At 42.1% G+C, this 27,600-nt stretch overlaps 1 protein-coding gene across 1 annotated transcript in view; it reads right to left on the reverse strand.

Moving 5' to 3' along the window:
• Positions 1-587: 587 nt before the first annotated feature.
• The window catches only part of LHFPL6 (LHFPL tetraspan subfamily member 6), a 227,951-nt gene continuing 200,938 nt past the window's right edge, over positions 588-27,600 (reverse strand). The window contains exon 3 of the mRNA XM_065896234.1: positions 588-706. Coding sequence (XP_065752306.1) covers positions 588-706 — 119 coding nt within the window. The remainder of the gene's footprint in view (positions 707-27,600) is intronic.

The raw sequence follows: 27,600 nt of genomic DNA on the forward strand, positions 1-27,600 counted from the left end.
GTATTTTAAATGTGTATTAAAAAGAAAACAGAGGAGTAATGCACTGCTAAACCTCTCATACAGACTGTGCGACAATTTAAATGTCTGTGTATGCGCATGTGTGTGGATGCGTACATCTGTATGTGCTCGTGTGCTTTCAGAAGTGCCATGACTTACTGGGAACGTCTGTGCGTTACCCTGCTTCCCAACCTAATACTGTTTCTACTAGCCCTTTTGATTCTCTGAGTCATCATCCATAAAAAAAAAAAAAAAAAAAAAACCCACCTTGTTTGCTGCATATATAGATTTGTTTTGTGTATGTGTGTGTTCTACATCAACAATACTCTGTGGAATAGAAACACCCAACACCCTGCAATATTTTTAGCCTTTGGTCCATTTTTCTCTATCATTCCATGCTCTACATTTCTTTCACAAATCTTGCACAACCCTTCCATATGGTATAATGTTTTTAATTCCACTGGGTTTCATTTCATTAGTGTTGTATGGTTTAGAACCACTATTCCACCTTTTGAGAATAGCTGGATGCTTCAGTCCCTCCCAGCCCCTTCAGCCCATCTTCTCCTCTGTTTGCTCTTGGTGGCTCCATCTCAGTATGGGTACTGTTTCTGTTTCTTGCCTGAGAAGCAAGCCAGCCATGTGCATAGCAGCATGGCGGTGGCAGCACCTGCTCCCGTGCAGTAGTAGGCCCAACCGATTTCACACTTACCTAGGGACACAAGAGAAGGAGAGAAAGCAGGCACAGATCAGGATGATTTTACAGGAGCTTCTGTCATTTCTCCCAGGGTGTGTGTTCCTGGTGTACCACAGTGAAACTGAAATACTCATTAGAAATGTGACATTCATTCAAATGGAATGATAACAAGGGATGAAACGTATCCCATGACGGAAGAAAGCCGGAACAGTTGTGTGCATTTCAGAAGGACCTCAAGGCCTATGTCTCCGGCTAGCTAGTGACAGAAACCTTTTCTCCCCAACTGCGATGCTCACTCCCGTGGCTGAAGCAAAGGAGGAATAACAGCAATCAGGATAGGAGAGATGAAGGTATTAGTTCTGATTTAAATCACCCAAACTCATGTGCGTAATGAGGTACCTTAGAAAAAAAATTCAAAATATAGGTAAGTCCTAAATATAGATACAGTTTCTGCAAAAGGGCCACTCTAAGGAGGAGATCCCTTTGAAGAATAATGCTAAAGTGAAAGAATCTACCAAAAAACTCCTGGAACTACTAAGTGACAACAGAAATGTTGCAGGATACAAGGGTAATATATAAAATTCAATTGCTTCCTATATACCAGTAATGAACAAGTGGAATTTGAAATTATATTAGCATCCCGCAAAATGAAATAAGTAAAAATCTGACAAAATAGTACAAGGTCTTTATGAGGAAAACTATAAAACTGATGAATGAAATCAAAGAACTAAATAAATGAAGAGACATTCCATGTTCATGGATAGGAAGGCTCAATATTGTCAAGACGTCAGTTCCTCCCAATTTGATCTACAGATTCAATGTAATTCTAATCAAAATTCCAGAAAGTTGTTTTGTGGATATCAGCAAACTTATTCTAAAGTTTATATGGAGAAACAAAAGACCCAGAATAACCAACACAATATTGAAGGAGAAGAACAAAGTTAGAGGACTGACACTACCTGAATTCAGGACTTACTATAAATCTCCAGTAGTCAAGACGGTGTGATATTGGTGAAAAAATAGACAAATAGACTAATGCAACAGAATAGACAGCCCAGAAGCAGACCCACATAAATATAGTTAACTGATCTTTAACAAAGGAACAAAGGCACTACAATGAAGCAAAGACAGTATTTTCAATAAATGGTGCTGGAACAACTGGACATCCACACGCAAAAAAAGGAAATTGGACACAGACCTTACACCCTTCACGAAAATCAACTTAAAATGGAGCACAGGCTGAAATGTAAAACGTAAAACTATGAAAATCCTAGAAGATAACATAAGAGAAAATCCAGATGCCCTTGGGTATGGTAATGACTCTAGATATAACACAATCCATGAAAGAACTAACTGATAAGCTGAACTTTACTAACATTTAAAAAAACTTCTGCTCTGTGACAATGTCAAGAGAATGAAAAAACAAACTGCAGACTGAGAGAAAAATGTGCAAAAGACACATCTGATAAAGGACAGTTATCCAAAATATACAAACACTTAAAACTCAACAATAAGAAAACAGGCCTGATTAAAAAATGGACCAAACACCTCAGACCACAGACACCTTACCAAAGAAGATATACAGATGGCAGATAAGCATATGAAAAGACACTCCACATCATGTCATCAGGGAAATGCAAATTAAAATGACAATGATATGCCACTACCTACCTATTAGAATGGCCAAAATCTGGAACACGGACACCACCAAATGTTGGCGAGGATGTGGAGCAACAGGAACTCTCATACATTGGTGGTAAGAATGTGCAATGTTACAACCATTTTAGAAGACGGTATGGTGGTTTCTTAGAAAACTAAACATACTCTTACCATACAATCCAGCAGTTGCATTCCTTGGTGTTTACCTAAAGGAGCTGAAAACCTGTGTCCACACAAACATCTGCACCTGGATATTTTTAGCAGCTTTATCCATAACTGCCAAAACTTTGAAGCAATGGAGGTGCCTTTCAGAGTCAGGACTCAAATCTGGGTACCAGGTTCTAAGAATAAGAACTCACTGACCCAAAACATCCTTCTTGAATTAGTGGGATAGGTTTCCGCATTCATTAATCCTTTTTTTAAAACAACATTCAAGTTATTCTTTTTGCATGTACAGTAAGGAAGTCCTCTATATCTCTCATTCAACATTGTCTTTTCTGCCCTAATTGAATCCCCTTTTTAGTCAGTCTTAAGAAAATCAGAAATCAGACAATGCTCCAACAACAACCATTTTCTCCCTTTTCTTTTGTTTTTGTATTATCCATTACATTAGCTAAAACACATACAACCAGAGGCTTGGATTTCACAGTCATTGAACATACAAACCATAGTTTGAAAACCATATCTTTTTTTTACATGTCAGTCATTTTTACCTTGTTCATTAATAACTTCTCTATTGAAAACTACAAAGACTGTTAGGTGTAGCATGCAATTCGACTTCCTATCTTCACTGAAGTCTACTGAAGCGGTAGTTAGCATGTGACCCATTTACAGATAAGAAGGTGAGGTGAGGCAAAGCTTGAGTCATTGGCTTGTAGTCACCATAAGTCAATAGCAACAAAATTAGACCAAGAGCCTCCACATCTTAAAAGTACTCTAGGGCACTACCTATGTACCAGACAACAGGATACGTTCAGCCTGCAACTTTGATTTCTCCCTCTCCATATCCAATAATAAATAATAACAATTAAGAAATAGAAAACACAGATTGATTACTATTTGCTCTGAATTGTAGAAGAGCTTTCGTGGAGTAAACATTAAGTACATTTAATCCTCATAAGAACACGATGTGGTAGGTACCTGAGTATCATCCCCACCATTCGCATGGGGACACCAAGGCCAAGGAAAGTTCAGTAACCCGTCCAAGGACTCACCTGTATAGTAAGTGACGAGTCCTTTGTGTCTCTCTCCACAATTTATTCTGTGTGCCTCCACTCCTCAAGTGCCTACAGCAACCCCCGGCAGTCTTACCTGATGTCATTGCTTCCCTGTCTCCCTGCTTTTATTTATAGTATCATCAACAGCAAAGAGGGCAGCTATCTCTTCAAAAATCAATCATGTTAAGTCACTCTCTTACTTAAAATCCTTTAATGATTTCTCAAACATGCAATCTCCTTCCAAAGGCCTGTGAGCCCCTGAATGAGCTGGCATCTGCCTACTTCTCAGACCTCATGACCACCTTCCCTCTTGTCTTCTTTCTGGCCATACTGGCTGTCTTCTCTGGACCACATCAGGCTTATATTGGCTCCAGTACTCCTCACTCATTATTCCTTACACCCCAAAAATTCTACTTCCAGATCATTAGAGAGCTGGAGCTTTCTCAGATGGAATCTACCTGCCCCCCGCAACTTGTCTCATCAAAGTCACTCTATTCCTTTACCTCACTTTATTGCCTTTGTAGCACTTGCCATGGTTTGTAAATATTGTGTGTGCGTGTGTTTAACTTCAGTCTATCCCACTAGAATGGGGAGACCTTTGTATATTTTGTTCCCTACTGTACCCCTACAACAGTGCCTGGCTCACAGTAGGCACTCAGTAAATAAATGCTGAACGAAAGACAAGGTAAAAGAAAGAGAGAAAGAAAGGAAACAAAGTAGGCAGACAGTTAGTCTTTCAATAATACAGTATGGGATTTTAAGAGTAACTCCAGTCTTATTTGACACAGAATTTCTGGAGAGAAGTTCCCAAACCAACTGTGCATTTATAGCTTTGTACAGAGTGTGTTCAATTTAAAAGGACAATAGATCCTGAAAGAGCACATCTCCACCCCAGGCTGGGTCTCACTGGCACAACGACCTCCATTAATACTGACAGATAGAATCAATCTTTTCAAGGGTAACAGAGTCTCCTTCATGGACCAGATTTTCTGATAACCATAGGCTAATGTGGCTGTGAGTCTTGGGAATAATCTCCATTTTGAATTATTCTTTAGCTGGACTAAACAATCTAGGAGGGAGAATTAATAGGTAGCTAAGAGATGGCAGGTGGTTTAGAACCAAAAAGTCAGCAAAATCTGTGGTCAGTCCATTCAGTATAAGGCTTATAACACAGAACACAATCAGTTATTCATTAATAATAAGGTGTTGATCTTCCATGACCTAACATGAAAAGTGGAGTACATAATTCTTTATTAATTATTGGACACTCACTCAAGAAAAAGTAGTTGGTGAGGCTATTTAATAGTAGTGTATGTGGGCTTCCCTGGTGGCGCGGTGGTTGAGAATCCGCCTGCCAATGCAGGGAACATGGGTTCGAGCCCTGGTCTGGGAAGATCCCACATGCCGCGGAGCAACTAGGCCCGTGAGCCACAACTACTGAGCCGGCGCATCTGGAGCTTGTGCTCCGCAACAAGAGAGGCCGCGATAGTGAGAGGCCCGCGCACCGCGATGAAGAGTGGCCCCCGCTCGCCGCAACTAGAGAAAACCCTCGCACAGAAATGAAGACCCAACATAGCAAAAATAAATAAATTAATTAATAAACTCCTACCCCCAACATCTTCTTTAAAAAAAAAAAAAATAATAATAATAGTGTATGTAACAGTAGTCACGTGTGTTAAATAAAGATTAAAAAAAAAAGCTACTAAAGCATTGACTATCAGAGAACCCAGGAAAGACAGTATAACTTTTTCTCTCCTCTAGAAAAGTCAATAAAATAGCGTAAGTTTAAATCTTAGGGGCTCTGAACTCAGGGTTGCTGTAGCAGATGGTGTAGACGCTCCACCCAATTCCTTTGGATCCCTTTGCTGGTTCTGGGCTCTCATCCATCAGCTACTGACTGTACTTTGCTCCTAACAGCTTATACTTGCAACCCTCTTCAGAGGACCTGTGAGCTGGGGGGCCACTTTGCTCCAACTCTCAGAAAGTTGAAGTACCCCTGGCGGGACTGGTAGCCACTGACGGGCTGGTGCAGGAGTCTGAAAGCCCTCCTTCTTGCCTCCAGGTGGGACAAACTCTGCTGTGGCATGAATGTTCCAGAGCTCGTAAGAGTCCAGACTGAGGCTGGGACCTCACCTGGAATTGCACCCTCGCTTCGTGTCTACGCTTTCACTATCTTGCTTTCCCACTTCCTACTGGTTTCTCCTCGGCTCATTTCCTTGATCCCTTGGACAGGAATCCTCATCTCAGGGTCTCAGCTCTGGGGAACCCAATTTCAGAGAAGAGCAAATGAACACAGTCTTTCTTGTTTTTCTTTACCATGATAAGGGTTTGTGAAGTTTCTTCAGTTGTTAGAGGCTTAACCCACCCACCTACCCACCCAAGCCCTGCCATCCCCTGAAACACCCAGAGCCAGAATAGACCCTTCAGCACATCCTTGTTATGCTATCATCTTCCCGGGGTCAATCCAACTCCTTGCCTTGATAAGTGTGTATGTGCCATTTCTAATAACTGTTATGTTTCTGGAGCCTTTCTTGTTTGTGTCATAAAACATGTAGTCAACTCAGCAGACCAACCATCCATCATACGAAAATGGAAAGGTAGGACGCCAAATAAAGGTACTTAAAAAGTGTACTATCATAGAAAATGTTTGAGGATGTTACACAATCTTGCTGCTGATCACACACACGTGCTAGTTTACGTATGTGATTTATACATTTTGTGGTTTAAATTTAGCAACTGGCTAAGATCCAAAATGAGCAACTAATGATCAGTGTGATTTAAAAGAAAATTATTCCTCTATTTCAGATACGAAGACGTTGGTTTGCTAAGTAATTGATAAAATAAATCATTATTAAATCAATAAGGATTTATTCTGGTATTTTGGATTGTATAGAAATACAGCCACCTCATCAATCTAACTTCAAAAAAATATACAAAAGCATATACCACACACACACACATATCTTCAGAGAAACAAAAAGTGGTCAAGGTCAGTGTAGTAAGATCAAAATGTGTCAATAAAATTTAGGCAAATCTAAAGAAACACTGAGTCATCCATCCCCTGATTCTTGAGTCCCTTCTTCCCACCCTCTCTCCCTCCCTCAATTCTTTCATAAATTCAACAAATTAAAAAAAAATTTATTGGAGTATAGTTGATTTACAATGTTGTGTTAGTTTCAGGTGTACAGCAAAGTGAATCAGTTATACATATATCCACTCTTTTTTTTTTTAGGATTCTTTTTCCATGTAGGCCATTACAGAGTACTGAGTTCCCTGTGCTATACAGCAGGTTATTATTAGTTATCTATTTTATATAAAGTAGTGCATATATGTCAGTCCCAATCTCCCACAACAAATATTTTTTAACCGCCCACTCCAACTAGGAATCACTGGATGCTAGGGATCTACTTTGGAAAGAGATAAATACAGCCCCTGCTATCAAGGAGCCATCGTCTAGTCAAGGGTGTATTAAACAATAATTACTTAGATATTTATATAATGATAATTGTGATATGCGCTTTGAAGAAAAAACATCCAGGATGCTAAGACAGCAAATCACAAGGACTTTTATACAGTGAGGTCTGTGAAGAAGAGCCTTAAATTAGAAGTGAAATTTAAGCTGAGACCTGGCAGATGAGCAGGGGCTAGCCAAGCCTGAATGTGGGAGGCCAGGGAAGAGTGTATTTGTACCAGGGGGATGGGAAATGTAATGGAGAAACATAAGCAGATTTGGGTCTCGTTCAAGTATCATTCAAAGAGATGGGGTTGGGTGTGACCACCTCCAGAGTTTGAGAGCTGGAAGCCTGAAGACTTCCTCTTCAAATGTTCATCTACACTGGTGTATAGACATGTGAGATAGTCAACATCCATTGGTAAGCCTTGAGCACCTACTCTTTGTGTTGCAATATTACAGGAGACCAATGAGGGGACGAGAGAGATAGCATCTTTGGTTTTACAAAGCTTTTGTTCTAGTAAGACTGATTCTTGAGTATCACTCACATCAGTTGCATTATTTTGAAGCCACTCCTCGTATATTTTACACAAGTCTGTTAGAAATTCAGTTAACAAAATTAACTAGATATAAAAGGGAGTTTTTTTCATGAAACTATAAATGTAAATGTACCTCGAATTTCTTCAAAGGAGAAGAAAGATTCTTCTTCCTGAGCGTGATTCCTTCCATTGTTAAAACCCACACGCTCAATAATAAGAAATTAGCACTGTGCTTTACAGTAACAGGAGAAAAAGTCTTTCTGAGTACATTAGGCTATTAGGAAAGAGCAGATGCTTAAGTTAATATGTTTTAAACCTTACTGTAGTCCATGAGTAGTAACGGAACCAAAGGAAACCAGGGAATACGGGACCATTCTTCCCTGGCCTCTCACTTCCCCTGTCGTGGCAAAAAATTCTCGTTATTTTAATGCAAACCGAAAGCATTTTGCTAGAGGGCAAGTTTTGTCTGGGATCCTTTCAGGAAATTAGAGAAGCAAATCTGTTAAACTTTCTCTTTTGCTCTCTGTAATGCTCCATCAAACAGGACTCCAAGCACGCTGGGTTGGCAAACTGCTTCTTTCAACGACGGGGAATGCCACTCTTGACAGATAAAATAGAGGTTAATGGGACAGAAAGCAGCAAACCACAGCCACCTGCAAAATCAATGGGAAAAGGTTCTGTGGCTGCATTCCAGGGCAGCCCCAGGGAGAAGATGGCTGGGAGAGGTGTGGCTGATTCTTTAGGGTGCCTCAAATTAGTTTTTAGCGCATCTCCTGTTAGTAACAGAGACAGAAGAAAAGGTACAAAGAACCCGGCTTTACTACAAATAACAATGAAATTCCAGTGATCAGTTTTATTTGCTTACTCTTTCAGAGCCTACCATGTGACTGCCTGTCTCATTCCTGTATCCCAAAGCTCAGTACAGCGATGCCTGGACCACAGCAGACAACTGATACATATTTGTGGTGTGAATGAATGGCTATGAGACACTATACCTGTGCTGAGAACAGAGATCTGAAATTAATAATTATATAATAGCTGTCATGGACAGCCTGTGAGCCAGGTGCTAAACAGTTTAGAAGTGGCATCTGATTTAACCATTTTTGCCTATGATGCTCTCAAGAAATTAGAGAAGCAAATCTGTTTATACTTTCCCAACATCATTCCCATTTTGAAGATGAAGACACTGAGTTAACATGCAAGATAAGTCACTGGCCCAGTATCTCAAATAAATGATGAAGCTTGAACTTGAACTTGAGTCAGTTCCAAAACTTTTTCGTGTGCTCAGGTATGTTTTAGGAAGATCTGTATCACATTGTCCCCATTTGTCTCTGCTAGAACTTACATGCCACAAAGAAATAAGATATATTTTGAGTGAAGTAAGTCAGAAAGAGAAAAACAAATATCCTATATTAATGCATATATGTGGAACCTAGAAAAATGGTACAGACGAACCGGTCTGCAGGGCAGAAATAGAGACACAGATGTAGAGAACAAACGTATGGACACCAAGGGGGGAAACTGATGGGGGGTGGTGGTGGTGGGATGAATTGGGAGATTGGGATTGACATATATACACTAATATGTATAAAACAGATAACTAATAAAACCTGCTGTATAAAAAGTAAATTAAATTAAATTTAAAAAATTTAAAAAAAAGATATATTTTGCATCTTTGAATTTACCAGTCTCCTTAGAAGACTCCATGCACCCGTGTCTACCTTGCACAATTCTAGTTATTAAAGGCCTGCATCTTGCAGACTTGGCTCTCCCAACTTCAGGGCCAATGAAACCAAACTGGCACTCTCTTGGCAATCCCATCCCCCTAGAGGATGTGAGGCAGTGGGGTCCAATAAGCTTGCTTGATCAAATTCAGATAACTGATTTTTCCTGGGTGATAACTGGCTACGGGCACGCTCTCAAACTGGATGTTTCTGACCTGTCCCCATCGGAGTGGAGCCGAGAAAGGGCTCCAGGCCCTGGGCACCCTCCAGCTCCCCTCTGCCTGTAAACCCCTGGCCATCGCGCCATCCTCATACCCAGAGACTTTGCCACGGTGCCTCCTGCTGTCCCAGTGCTCATTTAAGCACAAAACAGGTAGTCCTGCCCCCTGACTGATGCTGTCCAACACAAACCTCCCTGTGTCTTCGACCTTCCCCATGCTCTGCATTTGAACCTGAGCCCTGCCCGTTCCCAGCTCACTTCTTTCCTCACCGGGTCACTGCTGAGTTCCCGGCCTTGTGGCCACAGGTGCCTGAGTCCAGATATAAGCTGACTGCCTTCACTTATCAGGCAGAATATCTTTCATCTGTGATATTTAAAGTTTTTCAGCATGTAAAGATATCAACGCAAAGTTTGTGTAGAGAAGAAGCAGGCACGTCAGATTTCATCCCTTTTGCTGTACAAATAAGGAAGACAGGAAGGTGGAGGGATCTGTAGAGAAAAAAACTTCTGTATTCTTTTTTTTTTTCTTTTGCAGTACGCGGGCCTCTTACTGCCGTGGCCTCCCCCGTTGCGGAGCACAGGCTCCGGACGCGCAGGCTCAGCGGCCATGGCTCACGGGCCTAGCCGCTCTGCGGCATGTGCGATCTTCCCGGACCGGGGCACGAACCCGTGTCCCCCGCATCGGCAGGCGGACTCTCAACCACTGCGCCACCAGGGAAGCCCAACTTTTGTATTCTTAAATACCATGGGTGGAAGTCTCTCCTCTTGAGTCAATTCCTTCCTACCTCTTCATATTCAGACCATCTTGTCTGCCCTGTGCATTAAAAGCAAGAACAAAAGAATCTGTAGTGGGACCAATTCCTTTTGTTCTTTTGGGAAGTTACTGAACAGAGGTGTTGCTAGTGAAAAACAACAACAACAGGTTTTAAACATTTGACCTAAAACACACAAAAGCTTTAATTCAAACTTTTAATGGAACAAGGAGTTAAAATGACACCTGTGTCTGAAGAGAGAAGAGTGGAACTCAAACTTGATCACTGGGCAAAAAATGTAGAAGTAAAAAGGCTGAGGGAAGATAGTTTGTGAGATGCGGCTCATTTTAACGCTCTTTGCTTGTTTCTGTGTTTAGGACGAGAAGCATAAACTCACATTGCTGACCAGGGTCGTCCTGGACACAACTTCAGGGCACCATTTACACTGTACTCCCTGAGATGTACTCTAGGAGGTACTGTCCACAAGCAGATCTCAGTAATGGTATCTCAGCACTCCATGGGCGCTTCCCAAGAGTAGACAGTATGGAGGGAGGTGCAATGGTAGAACCCCCCAAAGACTGAGCACTGAGTCTGTACAGAGTGCCCCAGGCAGTGGAGGCCACCTTCATGCCTCCTGTTTCCAGAGTGCGGCACAGTGGACAGACCCAGCATTTCTCCTCAAGAACTTCCGCTCTTGACTCTCATGAGTGAGGCTGACTATATCTTCTACCTCTCCTGCCCCTTCGTTCCCAGGTTTAGGGGACTGGACAGTTGGATTTGAACTCTCCTGGGAGTTGAATGGTACCTTTTTCCCCCAAACACATAGTACATCTCAGTGTATAAGGGTCTAGCTTGGAGCACTGGACCCACTTCTACAAATAGACTCTTAAAAGACTCTCCACCTTCTTTGTCTGCCCTACTTTCTCCACGGAGGTATCCAGGAATGTAAAGAGTTAGCATATAAAGCATATGTGTCCATTGGTAAGAGCTGGCACACTCAAGCTATGGCATTTGTAAGTACGCTCCATAACCTGCACGTCCAAGGGAGCAGGGATTTACTCTATGGAAAAGATAAGATATGTTTCTGCAAAGCGCTCATAACAGCACTGCGTCTAAGGAGATATGTTACAGTCAATTTTGATAGGGCTGGCCAGACGAGTACGTGACGGGAAATGACTGCTGTGCAAGCCCTGTACTCAAATATGAGTTCACGTTACATGGGTCTCAGGTTTCAGGGGAAAAAACCTTCTGAATTACACATTAATTCTATTCTATTCAACGGCATAAATTTCTCTTCTGGATTCCCTCAAAGATCTTGTTAAAGAGCCATAATTTTAATTTGCTCTGTTGTGTCTCTCTTGTCCCTATAGACGTGTTTTTGGCTCCACCTTTAGGGTGAGGACCTGAGAAATAAAGAAAAAAAGAGTTCTCCCAGGTACTATTTACCGTCTCCCATGGAAACAGCGCTAGCCATCATCGACTTAGGGATTTACTAGAAAGTGCCTATCTGAGGTCCCACACTTACACAGCTGCTCTAATTCACGAAAAGAACAGCAGCTGGACTTGATATAAGGTTCAGTCGTTCTGACCCCAAACTACACATCAGGGGAGAAAAGACATTATGATTTATTATTATCACTTTTATTTTTATTATGAATACTTTCTGGAATCTTAAGTTCTAATATCAGAGTGTAGATTTGGACAGCGAGCTTTTTAAAAAAACGTTTTGAGCATCTGGAGATTTAAAATGCTACTTTATGTTTGTTCTTTTCTGAAAATGGAAAACCATGAAGTAGAAATAAAGTTCAGAACAAACAATACCCGTTATGAGAAAAATAAATTCCATCTCTCTCATGTGTAATTTTATAATCACATTTATCAATCTGTAGATTAAAGTACTGTATCAACGTTAATTTCCTAATTTTGATAATTTTACTACTACATAAAGGAATGTTATTTTAAGGAATTATTCACTTAAGTATCTAGGCATGGGGCATCCTGTCTGAGGGAGAGATAATGGAGCAAGACAGAGGGGGAGAAGGACAAAGCGGATATGATGACGATACTTAACATGAAGGGAATCTGGGTGCAGAGTACATGAGAAGTTTTTGTACTATTTTTGCAACTTTTCTATAAATCTGAAATCATTTCAAAACCAAAATGAAATAAATATAAAACTTTATAGATGTAGATGTAGACACAAATATATATGTGCACGCACACATATACATATATATACATATACAGATGGTCCCTGACTTATGATGGTTTGACTTACAATATTTTGACTTTGGGACAGTATGAAAGCAATACACATTCAGTAGAAACCGTACTTCGAATTTTGAATTCGGTCTTTGCCAGGGGCTAGTGATGTACAGTCTGATCCCCTTTCTTGATGCGGGGCAGAGAGCACAGCTGCCAATCAGCCAGGCGATCGCCAGGGTGAACAACCGATATACTTACAACCACTCTGTTTTTCACTATCAGTACAGTATTCAATAAATTGCAAGAGATATTCAACACTTGATTATAAAAAAGTGTTTTATGTTAGATGATTTTCCCCAACTGTAGGCTAATGTAAGTGCTCTGAGCATGTTAAAGTAGGCTAGGCTAAGCTCTGATGGTAGGTAGGTTAGGTGTAGTAAATCCATTTTCAGCTCAGGGTATTTTCAACCTACGATGGGTTTATTGGGATGTAATCCCTTCATAGGTTGAGGATCTGCATATAATACCAGTGGGAGGGAAGTTCCCTGGCGGTCCAGTGGTTAGGACTCCGCACTTCACTGCTGTGGGCCCGCGGTTCAATCCCTGGTCGGGGAACTAAGATCCTGCAAGCTGTGCTGCATGGCCAAAAATAAATAAATAAATAAAAATAAAACCAGTGGGGGAATTTTATACTTGTAAGTATAGAGAGCAAGAACTCAATACGTTGGTAAAATATGGCATGCAACATGAGAAATCTGCATAACGACAATTTTTGTTGTGTAATTAAAACATGACAGCCAATGAAACAAACAGCCTGTGGATTTAATCCACCTAAATAAGGAGGACATTTTAGCATGGATCATGAAATGCTGTGAAACGGCAACTGGGAGGGATATGTCTGCAGGACACCCAGGAAACTGAGCACAGGGCTCTGTCTTCTCCAGGATGTTCCCTGGGGGAGAACAGAGCAGCACGTGGGCTCAGAGGACCGATTTTCCTCCACAAAATTCCTTGGGCCTGGGAAGATGTAGGGGTTACACACTCTTTCCTTCCTACCGAAGGAAAAGGGTTTTCCAACTCACATATAGAAGGATTTCACACAAGCTAAGCATGTGCTCCAGAAGGGAAACACCATAGGGATTTTTTTTTTTTTTGCGGTACACGGGCCTCTCACTGTCGTGGCCTCTCCCGTTGCGGAGCACAGGCTCCGGACGCGCAGGCTCAGCGGCCATGGCATGTGGGATCTTCCCGGACCGGGGCACGAACCCGCGTCCCCTGCGTCGGCAGGCGGACTCTCAACCACTGCGCCACCAGGGAAGACCCACAGGGATTTTTATGTGCGATAAAAGTCGTCCCCAGGCAGCTCCAGCCGTGGGTGCTTGAGGCAAGACAGGAAGGCGGGAGGAATGAGGACTACAGTAAAGGAATTAAACCTGAACAGGACAGAGGCATTTTTACATTCAAGCCTCGTCAAGAGCCAGTGCATCAACCTCCATTTCTGTGTCCTTCTGACTTTATTCTTTCTTCACTCCTTCTGCCACCTAGCACATCATCACAGATTTTAGAGTCAAAGGGATACTGGAAAAGGACCATCTAGATCAAGGGTTGGCAACCTTTTCCTCAAAAGGGCCAGAGGGTAAATATTTTAGGTCAAAAGCAGTCACAGACACAGAGTAAACACACGAGCATAAATGTGTTCCAATAAAACTTTATTTAAAAAACAGGCAGAACAGACTTGTCTCATAGTTTGTGGATTCTCGATCTAGGTCATCTGTATTTCACTGATGAGGACCCTGTGGCCCGGGAGACTAAGTGACCTTCCCAGATCTTTTGAACGTGTTCTCTTTAGTAGGAGGGTCTTGCTCTTTGTTTCTAATGGAACATTTCCCAGGTCCCAATCTAAAGCGGGGTGCTGATGCTGGGTTATTCTTACCAAAAATCTAGTCCTATTTGGGTAATAAGTCTCTGCACTACGCAATTACCTGCTTGCACATTTAAAGTTAATTTCACATAGCTAAAGCAATCATTACAAAGCTGTGAGGGGGAAAAAAAGCAAAGCAACAACCTCTTTTAACAGCAAACCAGTACATTTAGACGTATGGACTTCATGTCCATTTAAGTAAATCACTAGTGTGAAAACAGCTCTAGATACAAATGAGCAGGGTTAGATGAACGGATAAACAAAACGTGGTCCGTCCGCAGTGGAATGTTATTTAGCCTTAAAAAGGGGTGAATGCTACAAGACGGATGAACCTTGAAGACATTATGCTACGTGCAAGAAGCCAGACGCAAAAGGACAGATATTGTATGATTCTACTTACATGAGGTACCTAGAAGAGGCAAATTCATAGAGACAGAAAGCAGCAGAGTGGTTACCAGGGGCTGGAGGTAGGAGACAATGGAGAGTTACTATTTAATGGGTATAGATGCTATCTGGGATGATGAAGAAGCTCTGGAAACAGTGCGGATGGTTGCACAACACTGTGAATGTACTTAATGCCATTGAATTGTATACTTTAAAGTGGTACATGTTATGCTATATATATTTTATCACAATTTCACAGACAGGGAGCAGTGTTATGTGGGATAGAGAACAGAGCCGAGATGGGTCCATCAGAGAAACTGGAAGCTCTGAGAACTAGAACACCAGGTGACTTTGCTGGGCGTGGCTGCCTGGGAACCGATGCTTTTTCACTTCCACTCACACCTGGGCTCCCGGGGCTTCCCCTGTGTACCACACCAAGCTTGCTCATCGCTTTCTTTCATGTCAGAGCCATCCAGGGTCCTTCCTCCTAAACTCTACAGTAAATCAGGGCGCTGCGTCATCTTATCCTGAAACCCCTGTCAGAATCACATAACCACGAAAATGGTGGCAGAGATGCCTTGTCTACACAGCATTCCCACAAAACAGAGGAATAGCAAGAGAAATAAAAATACCCCGGTGCCTTCAGAAAAGGGATTAAATTGCAGTTGAGGTTCAGAAAAGTAGGGTGGGTGCCTCTGTTCCACGGCCCGGTGGATAGTTTTCTTACTATACATTTGCACGGTTTCCCCATAAAGACGGTTTACGTTTCGTCCAGTCTGGCCAGCTGAGTCTCTGCCGGCGCGGTTGTTTATTAGTCCTTGCCCCTCAGCACCGGATCCACCCTAAAAGTTTCACTAGAGATAAGGCCGTTGTTCAGATGATAAGGCACACACGTTGGCTCCATACACAGGATGCGTACCACTGGCCTTTGTGCTCATGCTGTGAACTGACACAGAATCCCAGCTCCATGTGGAGGTGGCTGAGATAACCAGCGGTGCCTTATTCAGTGCCTGGCGATAAAGATTATCCTTTGGTTTCTTTCTATAGCTGCCATTTGTAAAGGCTGAAACTACCTGAAATTCAGCTCCTTTGACTCATGGACGGCCCCGAAGAGAGTGTGAAAGGACCCAGGCTGTGTCTAATTGCTGCTTCCCAGTGTGGCCTGTGCCTGCCGCCAATCTTCCAACAATCCCACGTGAAGAGGTGCCGGTTTCCCGCCGGGTGGCATTTTATCTACCCTCCCGTTTGCACCTGTCACGCTTTCATCGGCCACCGAGCAGCCTCTGAATATAGTCTCTGTATCCAGTGAAATGGAAATGTGTGGCCGCAAGGGCTGCTTTGATCTTGGGTAGCTGCCCTCGGTCCAGAAGGTTCCCTTGATGATCGCTCCTTGCTTGTAAGGTAGCTCTTGGGAACGGACTTAATCCAGTTTGGTCAAGCACAGCCTTGAGACTCTGGTAAATTACAACACCCACTGAAGATGCAAGAGGGATGGTGAGGAGTAGCTACTCTCCAACAACCTCATTTCCAAGTTAGAATGAAAGCGAGTCTCAGACCACATCCTGCTCCACATACCGACACTTGTTAAACAAACACTTATCAAACAGCAGGCACAAGTCAGCTCAGCAACCTGTTCTGACAGCTAGTTACATCCTAGCTGCCTATTGTTTTAAGTGATTGAGCTACCATCTTGCATGAAAGACACACTGGAGGCAAATGAAGCAAGGTCCCGGGCAGATTTCTGTTCCTTCTGGCAACAAATAACCCCAAATCCTCTGAACCAAAGACTAGAAACGGAGTCCTTAGGGATGATCAGGCTCTGACTGCCATTCCTAAGGACAGAATGGGCACAGCTGGAGTGCTGTAGTAAAGCTGTTCTCATTGTTCAAAATACGAAAATATGTATCACCGTACTGGTGCATACACAGCCACTGCGCCAAGTTCTCCACATGCCCCACCGGCCTCTCGCTCCTCTGACCTAGGGAACCCTAGGGAATCCTATGTCGCAGGAGTCAAAAAGCTAGTGCTTGGCCGAGCAGGACCCCTTGGGAGCCTGCTCCAGCATTTGTTTTCGTTTGGATTAGTCAGGGCCCATGACACACTCATTGTTAAATATTTTAAATATCTTTCAGACTTACAATAATGGCTATATGCCTGGACGGCTGTTTAAATCCTTTCCTGTAAGTACAGGGAGCATCTCTAGCTCTTTAAGCCGATCCATAATCTTGAATATCTTTAATTTCACCGATGACAGTCCATTTTTAACATTTATCATGCTAATAAGTAAAACACCAATTCCACCATTAAAATCCAATTCCACCATTAAAACACCAGTTTTAATAATAAAACACCAATTCCACGATTAAAATCCATTTCTGACCATGGCTATACAAATAGTGAGGCTTCTGGTGTTGGTCGAGATATGGGTAATAGTAGCCTTGAGTTTCCACTCTGGATCCGAACCTGAGCAGTGACTTCCTATAACTCACACACACATCGCAGTCTGTCTATTCGAAAGTATTTTTAAATGAACGACAGGCATCGTAACAGTGGTCTTAAGAACTTTGAAGAATCTGAGATTTTATTCTACTTGTAAGCTAACAAGTGAGCCTGCCCCACTTTCATGGATGCTGGCAAAAACTAGGAGACTTCTGGATCGGAGATGGGGGGACTGGATTATTACCCTCAGCACAGCAACCAGCATGAGCTTCACATCTGGTGAAGAATCCATCCCACAGGGGCTGACGCAGTAAACTCAGTAAGTTTGTGTCACCGTTAAGGAATCCTAAGCTTACGGATCCCCACTTTTTTTTCTAACAGGCTGCAAGCAAATCCACCCACACTTTGCCCCAGAGGGAGACATTATTATAGGAAACAGTAAGGTAAAACCTGTCCTCTGCTCCAGCAGGAGTCACTGTCTTCCAAGGCTGCTCACTATACAAACATCTTTGAAAAGACAGTTCAGAACAACATGCTCCCCAGGCATGGTGGAGGACTGCCCACTAAAGAACCTGGTTAGGATTCTAAGTGGAAGCGTCTTCCATTCCTTAGGAAGGTTGAACGCTCATTTTCACAGGTACGATTTCAAATTAGAATTGGTGTATGGGAGTATTTATTTGCAATAATGCCTATTGCAAGTAGAGATGTTTCTCCCTATAACCTCCCTCTGACAAACACTTTGGTGGATAATGAAATCAAGTCAAAGGAACCCAATGGCTTTCCAGCTTCCTGGGGAGATTTGAGGATTGTTGAGAGACTAGGTCTAGAATTCAGGTTTCAAAGCTTTCCAGTGTCAGACTTCCAAATGCTGCTTACCACAGGCTCTGAGTCTTCATGTGCCAGGAATCCACTTGAATAATAAATAAAAACTATGAATACTCTTTCCAGAAAAAAGCACATATGCACAAGCATATAAACTTTGCACAGTTTTCAGTGGGGTAACAAATTCCCTGAAGCCTGTTGATGGATGGACTTTGGGTTTCTTGAACGGTCTGGAGACCTCAAGTTAAAACTCATCCCTAGAACAAGGGTTACTGTAACATTGAACTCAATTACCAGTGCCATCAAAACACCCAGTTGCTAACCCAAGCAGCTTCCGTACTAAGATATCACGTAGCAGCTATCCAGAGCGTGATCCCATATCAAGAGGTTGAAAAACAACTCTGTCCAGAATATACAAAAATCAGTGCCTCAAAGATGCACAGTGCACAGAAACAGAGCTGAACTGTGTTTTTTTAAAGCATGCTTCTAAGATGATGTATGATGACTTGAGAAAGGACACAGATTAGAAGTGAAGGAACAGGAAGGGGTAATTAATAACTGCAATGAATAATCGCTGACAGGGCGACATAAAACTGTTGCAAAACAACTACAAAAAAAGCAGAAAGAACTCAAAGTTTTTTTTCAGTCTTGGTTATTTAGTAAAAGGGCAAATCACTCAACAAATGTCCATGGCTCTTGGGAATGACTTCGTATGACAGCATAGCCGCTAACGATTTTTTGTTTTTTAAGTCTTGTTTATCTTTTATATATTCTGGCTAAAGCGATGGAAAAGTACATGAAACATCCTCAAACTTTTTCAACATGATTAAAGCAGGAAATGCGTTGGTGTTTAAGGCAGCAAGGAGGAACTGATATTTATTTGTACGTCTTCATGTACAAAAGCATCTTCCACTACCCCCTTCAATCCTTTTAACAGGCAGGTGAAGCAAGTACTGTTATCTTCTTTTAGAGACCGAAGAACTGAAGTTCTGAGAGCTCAAATAACTTGCCCAGAATCAAACAGTTCTCGGGGAGTGAAACTGAGATTCAAATCCAGTCCATGTTTTTTCCTTTAAGAGGAAAATTCATTTATCTGGAATAACTCATTTGTACAGAATTTTCTGAAAAGATCTGATAAATGCGTTTTACTCTACAAATTCTCTATATTAATTAGTTGTTGTCAACATTCTACCAGGTTAAAAATCAGGTGAAAAGTCAGATCAGCCCTTTGATTACTTTGTTACATTTTTGGTTTTATTCTAAAACCACTTTTGATGGATTATTAATCAGTAATGCTTACCAACGACCCTTTCCTCACAGGAGACCTGTTAAGAGGTCTATCTTCTATTTCTATTACAGAACAAAGACAAAAACCCACAGGGAGGTCACTAACAGAGGAGTTAACACAGTAATGTGAATTCTCAATTCTGGGGCAGAAATATTTCTCCCAAGATAAGGAACCACAATACGAAGATTTGAAAGAAATCTCCTCTAATCCTCGCACAGACACATCTCCCAGGAACATTAGTGAAACATCTTTCCTCACTGTTACCATTCCGAATGAATAGACAATTAGATAAGAGGATGGTCTAAGACAAATCTGTGCGAAATCTCTCAACTGTAATCTCCTTGAGGGCAGGGAGCTGGCAGGAGATTTCCCAAAGGGGTTGTGTTACATGATCAGAAGGAACTGTCAGCTTGGGATGCTGGGGGTGGGCAGTAGATTCTTCTTTTTAATTAATAGATTTATCCCTAAATCCTTACCTATGAGAAACACTTAATAAATCTACATATTTATTCAAGATGATGTTCATGTAGCCAATTTGTCTTAATTGCTGCTTCTCATAGTCATTGTTAACATAATCGATTAAACAAGGTTCATTCCCGAGAGAGGATCTAAAACATCAAAACCCGTTAGATTTAGTGTTAGTGCATTTCTACCCCCAGATTAATATTCAAACGAAGCATACTAGGAAATAGCAAAGAGCACACAATACAAAAGAATAACGAGAACGAACCAGTTCAATCTCCTAAACTTCCTTCCGTAAACTGAGTCTAAAGTGGCACTCCACTCAGGTAGATCATTTTTTGTTTTTAGAAAAGGATAACATTGAAAAAAAATGAAGAAGCATCTTTAAAAGACAGACTAACATATTCCTCCCAACAGTTTGGTGGCCATATCTTAATAGTTCTTAATATCTCAATATTAAGGTACGGCCACCAAACTACTGGGAAGAATCGTATCTCTCATTTCCTGCAGGCTTTCTAAGCACATTTCCTTTTTTCCACTAGCGCTGAATTCCACTGCTACAAATCACTGCAAGCCGCTTTAGGTTTTTAAAAGGCACCGATACAACAATGGGCAAGATTCTGCTCTAAAATAACCAGACCAAAAATGACTTTAGGAAGGAAAGATTTAAAGCAATTTCTTCTTTCATCTACCAGGGCTTTTGGTTTTATAAACTATGACCCTGAACTTGATTACTTTCTAGGAGATGGTTAAGCCATTAGTCCCTTAGAGAGTAATGTCATGATTCTCACCAGGATACCAGTGGCCAAGTAGGTACAGAAACATGATGGCAGCTGCCTTTTTAGTGGTCAAAAATGAGCCATAGGGTTTCTTCCTTTTTATCTTCTCTCTTCCTTCCTTTTCTCTCTCAGCCTCCCTCTGTCCCTTCTTTCAACCATTTAGTAGACAGCAGATGTGTGATGTGCAGGTAAGAATCATATCTATCTAATTCATAATTTTATTCTAAGTATCTGGTACAATTTTTGGAACCTAGAATGTGCTTAATAAATATGTCTATTTAATACTGCTATGAGCCAAACACTGCAATAGGCACCGAAGTTGCAAAAATCCTGTCCCATAGGAACCTTCAAAGATGTGTTTAGGGAAGCAGATAGAATTGGATCTATGATTATACAGGACGGGGTGCTTTTTCCTAAAGCAGGATCAGAGGTATTTACTCAGCTATAACTTAAAGTGGAAATGTTCATGCTCTAATGTTATTGTCATGGTCCCAGGAATGGGCGGGTTGAATTTACGCCCCTGAAATGAATTGATTTTTCTCCCTACTTTCTGAAATGAACACAGAAAATCCTTCATCTCCTGAAAATGAGGCCCCTAGGAAAGCTGAGTGACCAGCAAAGCTGACTGTTTTTTCCTTGGAGATGCCCAGACACTTGGCTCCGTCACTTCGTCACCAGCCAAGTTGGACTTCCTCTGCCTGGGGCAGTTTCCCAGCATCCTTTCCAGCATCACCTTCCAGAATGTTCTCATGGGTCCCCCCAGGCCCACCAGTTTAGGTCTTGGTTTAACTCACAGCAGCTGCCCGGCTTCCCTCTGTCAGCCTCCTGCACTAGAGCTGAGTGAAGGAATATAGGCTCATGCTGGACCTTCTAAGCGATTTCCAGTGATTAGCACTTAAGTGTCAAAAGTTTGGAACCGTTCCAGATAATAGCCATGGAGGAGGTGGGAAATCATCACTGCTTTAAAGACTTTACCTTTGGCTAAATCTCAATGCATATTCAACACCTTACCTCTAACCAGTCTTCCAAATCGCAGTCTCATCATAGCATCATCAATTACCTTTAAGCAATGACCAGAAACGCAATCAAGTGTTAGGGGTGTCTTCCCAAACCGAGCAACAGATGCTGCCTGCTGCTCTCTGGGAGCACCTAGCAGGCCAGCCCGGCTCCCGCACAGCTCAGACGGCTGCAGCCCCCGGGCAAAGCCTCCACTCGGTCTGCATGAAGCCGCCTCAAGAGTCCACGTAAGTCACAGGAGTCTTCTCACTTCTGACCAAAGGGATGCTCGTTTTATTCAATATCACAGAAGCTGAGAGCAGCTTCTCCTGTTATTGGCTGCAAAAAATAGAAGCTTCTTTGTGGACATCAGGAAAACTGGGTCACTCAGCTTCAGAAACACCCACTAACGCCAAGCTTGAGAAAGCTCAAAAAAGAAATTTTCTACTTTCGCTCCCATTTTGGCCCACTGACCACCCCCCCCCCCCCATAGCTTGCCAATCATTTTTTTTTCAAGTGTAGTTTGATTCGAGAAGAGAGAAAACACGAGTCAGGAGTCAAAGAGCTCAAGGAGACGTGTCCAAAGAGATGTGCAATGGTCACTGCTCAGATCAGAGGAGAAGAGATTTCTTCACTGGCATGAACATTTGGAAGAAACAGACTCTCATCTTTTCTGACACTGAGAGGTTCTGAGTTTTCCGAGTTTGTGGTACGGTTCTTGAGAAGCCAAGAGCATAATTTCAAGGACAGGAAACATGATGGCTTCTCAATCAAATTAAATAGCAAAGTGAAATCAATAATTACTCAAATTTACTTGGCAAATTAGCAAGACAAATTAATTGAAACTCTACTTTTGATCATAAGGATAGAGTTAGAAAAGTCTTTGGTGGATGAAAATATCTCCGAGGCATGAATTATATCAACCGGACAACCTGATGATAAAGCCCTTATGCTTAATGTACAAATCCCAACTTGCTGGCATGGAATATAAAGGAAGAATAGAGATTATCAGCAAATATTCCTTAAAAGTGGTCCTGTACAAACAATGTGAATAATAACAGCAAACATCTACTGGGCTTTTATTCCGTGAAGATGCTATGCTACACTATGTATTATTTTATCACTTGTACTGTTTTGTTCTCTTAAAAATTAATAAAGAGAACCATTATGGCTACCACCTGCACAGCATAAACCATTACTGGCCCTTTGTCCACAACCATGGACTTCATGACAGAAGGAGCACAGAGCACCAAAGTCTGACAGAAAAATAGAGACTGAGATGCCTTTTCTCCTCTCAGCCTCATCTTCCACTTACAAACGTCACTACTTCTCAGTAACTCGGGTTCTGTAAAACTCTGAACACATCTAGGCTGGGCCACAAGAAGCCAGTCCGTACATGGTATTGCCTGACAGCAGCTATTCATTCAAGATGGGCACGTGACAAATTGGCCCAACTAGACCGAGGAGAGAGACTTTTATTCCATTACGGGGGGAGAAGCTCGCCCTCGCCTATTTGACATGAACAAGGATGCTTAGTGCCACAAGTGCCAAATGCAGTCGTCTTCCGACCAAGGGGAGAACTAGCCTCAGGATGAAGGACTTTGAGATGGACAACATCTCTGAGCCCCTGGCTCAGTCAAGTCTAAAATTCACCTACAGGCTCTGGCCTGTAATAAGGGATCTTAAATGTCTTCTTTGTTTAAGCCAGTTGGCATCAGATTTTCGTAACCTAAAGTTAAAGCCTCCTAATTTATATAAAACAAAATGAATGAATGTTTGTTAAACTAAATTCCAGCAAGATACAAAAAATTAATTTTTCTATATAAATTAAGGCTTTTTAAAAAAAGTATGGTCGCTGACCACTTATACCTGAATCACCGGGGATCCTTGTTTGAAACACAAATGACAGAAGCATAACATCCAACGCATAGAAACTAAAAATCTATCCTCTCAACCAGACTACCTCTGATTCCAATGTCAAGGTTGAGAACGACTATCAAGGCAAGCTATACCATTTCAGTGGGGGAATTTAGAAATTCATTACGCAGCGTGCTTTAAATTCTTGTTTCCCTGTTTTGAAAATGTGTGTACTCAAACCTGCTCCTGGCTTCCTCATAAATAAGTGTGATCTAAAGGTAAGCAGAGTAACAGTCTTTGATTTGTGAAAGTGGTTATTTTTGCAAAATTGCTTCAAGCCTCGGGACTTGATAAGATATGAAAATGCTTGAGAAATAATCAATAGCCCGATAAAACTGTTTTTGATGAATGTAAAACAAATTCTCCCCCAAGTGCCTTTCTAAGGAAAGCAGGCATTTAAAAAAGTAGATTCTATTAGGCTCCCGCCATGTTATGTTACAACCACAAATGTAAGCTTTTTACGTGGTCCCTTCCTTGCCTAAACAGTACTCATATTTTTGGACTCAGTTTAAATGCTCTTTCCCTGGGAGGCCCTTTCTGGCCCCTCAAGGATTCCTACCTGCTCTGGTGCATAATCAGGCTCCTTCCCGGCTCTTCTCCCTAACCTGCCTGCAACCTACCTCCCTGTCACCCTAAAACACGTTCACTCTTTACCTACCGAAATCCTCTACAGCCTTGAGGACTCAGCTAAAAATAATACCTCCTTAAGAAGCGCCCAGGTGAGGTCAGGGCCCCTCGAATGGTGAAATAGCAACTAAATGAAATACCAATCGGGCTGCTTTGGGCTGCAAGTAAGAGAAGGCCTGCCTCAATCTTTACCCTGTAAGGAAATGAATTACTGTGTGTCAGCAAGGCTGGAAATTCTAGGGATGCCTGCCCACAGGCTGGTTTCTCTGCCCGCCCCTGCCCTGCGGCCTGCTCCTTCCTGCTATTCCACCTTGTCAGGGGTGGCTGCCAGAGGGAGGGAGACCATGGCTTCTGATGCCTCTTCCTTAGCATGTGATTCCATCTTTCTCAGAAGCCTCTGGAAACATCTCCAGTCTCACTCACCCAGATGAGCTTAAGCTTTCCATGCTAGTGCTAAGAGGTGGGATGACCAAGCTCAATTAATGGTGCTTTTCACACCTTATGTCACAACATGACACAACAACAAAATGGTAGTATTTACAAAGGATCCTAGGATAACTGGATGGGGCTGCTCGGTGCAAAGTCTTGGACTGTCCTATATCCTGACCGGCTGAAGGAATCGATAAATGAGCACAAATGGAATGAAGACATTTCTGGAACATCAGGGGGATGGCTTTGCTTGAGGTCAGGGGTCTCAAGCTACAGCTCCACTATCCATTTGTGTAAATAAAGTTTTATCGGGACACAGCCACACCCATTCATATAGGAACTGTCTTACCATGTACTTGGCCATATGGCTTGCACAGCTGAAAATATTCATGATCTGACTCTGGCTCTTTATAGAAACATTTGCCAAACTTTGGCTTAGACTGACCAACTAGAGTGGAATAGTATTGGCAAGACAACCACAGTGCCCATTACAGTTCCTGACCCTGTATAACACACTCTCCATATATATATATGTGTGTGTGTGTGTATATATACACACACATACACACACACACATATATTTATGTATCTAAGTATATGTAACTTTCCTGTTAGTTTTTAAGTTCCATGAGGGGAATAAACAGTGTCTTTTAATTAATTAATTTATTTTTGGCTGTGTTGGGTCTTTGTTTCTGTGCGAGGGCTTTCTCTAGTTGTGGCGAGCGGGGGCCACTCTTCATCGCGGTGCACGGGCCTCTCACTATGGCGGCCTCTCTTGTTGCAGAGCACAGGCTCCAGACAAGCAGGCTCAGTAGTTGTGGCTCACGGGCCCAGCTCCTCCACAATAGTGTCTTTTTAAATTCGTTCCTGATGCCATGTCCCCAGCACCTTGCACAAGGCCTGGCACATCGAAAGCACCCTATAAATATTCCTTTGCTGAGTAATTGAATGAATGCACTCCTTAAATAATCTGCCAAAGTGGGAACAAAAGCAAAAATGATTTCTTTTGGGATACGCTCTAAAGCAGCGGTCCCCAACCTTTTTGGCACCAGGGGCTGGTTTCCTGAAAATTTTTCCTCGGATGGGGGCTGGGGAATGGTTCAGACGGTGATGTGAGCAACAGGGAGCATTGGAGAGCGGCAGATGAAGCTTCAGTCACTGGCCCGCCGCCCACCTCCTGCTGTGCGGCCCGTTCCTAACAGGCTGGGGACCCCTGCTCTAAAGACAGCAATCACAGCTCAGTAACGGCACGCCAAGAAGTTGACCCACATTCCACTATAAGAAGGCCGTGAACCTTAATAACATTAACACTGCCCAACCCTCGGGAGGAAAGATTCATTCACACGCTGTCTATGGAGAGGCGCAGAAACAAGCTCAGATTCTCAGAAGTGGCAGAGACGGTAAGGCCACGGCTAGCAGCGCGTGCGCCACTAACACAGGGCTACAGAGTCATCCTTGCAGAGAACGCTCACCCTCCCACGCACAGGGCGGCTCCCAACCCAGCCCTAGGCTCTTCAAGTTTGCTCCGTAATCTCTGAGTTCACTCACTCCCTGAAGTTCAGCTCTCATCAGTGTTCCAGAGAACAGTAATACTTTAGTAAAGACAGAAAACACAGCAAGTTCGGTGGGAAAGGTGTGGTGACATCTCTGTGCCACGGTTTCCCTTTAGGTCTTCTTTAGGGAGAAAAGATCACAGAGTCTGAAAAATTAATAGTAACCTGGAGAAATGGAACTCGATAAAGCCAAAATACTTCTTCAGGGGACCCAGAGCTCATTTTATCTGTAGATAATGCCAGTTTTGATTTTTTTCCTCATCAGCCAATCTAAGAGAAATTTAAAACTGAAAAGGCCAAAATTAAAACAATGCTGTAATTTTAAGGTTGCTAAAACGGCTTTAGTGAATTTATAACATAAGAAAATTATCATCACTAGCAAAGAAAGAGGCAAGTGTTTTGTTTTTAATGTTAATTTTGACATTCAAATTTTTAATCCTCAGTGCTGAGAAGCTGCAAAATCCTGGGGTGCAGTAGCGAAAACAGGATCTGAGTTTCATTATAACCTGCTAATTAATATGGCAAAACTCAACAGCAAGACACCAGCAAGAACAGGATTCTAACCAAGTTGAGGCCTGTGTGAAACAGCAGAGAATCCCTCAAATACCAGAGAAAGAAAAATGCCAAACACTGTATTGCAATATCTCCCCTGGACACGGTTTGCTTTCCAATAAAAAAAAGGATAGGCTAGCGGTTAACTTTGTGCCAGTATTTTCCCCTTCTCTGCATTTACAACAATCACAAACTAATCTAGCCTTAGGACAGCTTCGCCTTCAATGAGGGAAGAATGGGCAGAGGGAAATCTCTTATTTTTTATCCATGGAAATTGGGTGATATTTCAGGCACCATCTCCTCTACCCAAAGAGCCAATAGTATTTTGAGGGAAGCAGGTGTTTGTCATCCACTGAGTCAAACAAAAATTGCTTCGTTTTCAAATTCACAGACTTTTTATATGATATCACATCTGCCCATTTTTCTCAGTATCCAACAGAATTTTTTTCTTATAAGTTCTTTTACTTATTTATTTTTTGCTGTATTATGCGGCATGCGGCATATTAGTTCCCCGACCAGGGATGAACCCACGCCCCCCGCAGTGGGAGCACGGAGTCTTAATCGCTGGACTGCCAGAGAAGTGCCTTTTTTTTTTTTTTTTGATAAGTTCTAACAAAAATTTTTTAAATGAATTGGGATATAGTAATACTGCCGTTAGACCAGTTCCCTCAAAATTTTTCTACTTAGAGAGAAATATTTAATGTGAAAAGCAGACAGATGTTCAAGTTAGTAACTCACTATGCGCTCATTGTCAAAAACTTAATCTGTCTATCCATATATTAGGGGAAAATATGTTGGCTATCGTTTGGCAATACGTGTTTTGTGGGCTCATAATCTTCGGTCTAGTTAACACCAATTCTAGCAAAACATCCTAAGAAAATGATTCAGTCAAGAGAAGACTTATATTCATTAAACTACTCCTTACAATATGTTTACGTAACACCAACTGAGTAGGCAAAATACCCAACTAGAA

This window comes from Phocoena phocoena, chromosome 18 (genome assembly GCF_963924675.1).
Source record: "Phocoena phocoena chromosome 18, mPhoPho1.1, whole genome shotgun sequence".
Lineage (NCBI taxonomy): Eukaryota > Metazoa > Chordata > Mammalia > Artiodactyla > Phocoenidae > Phocoena > Phocoena phocoena.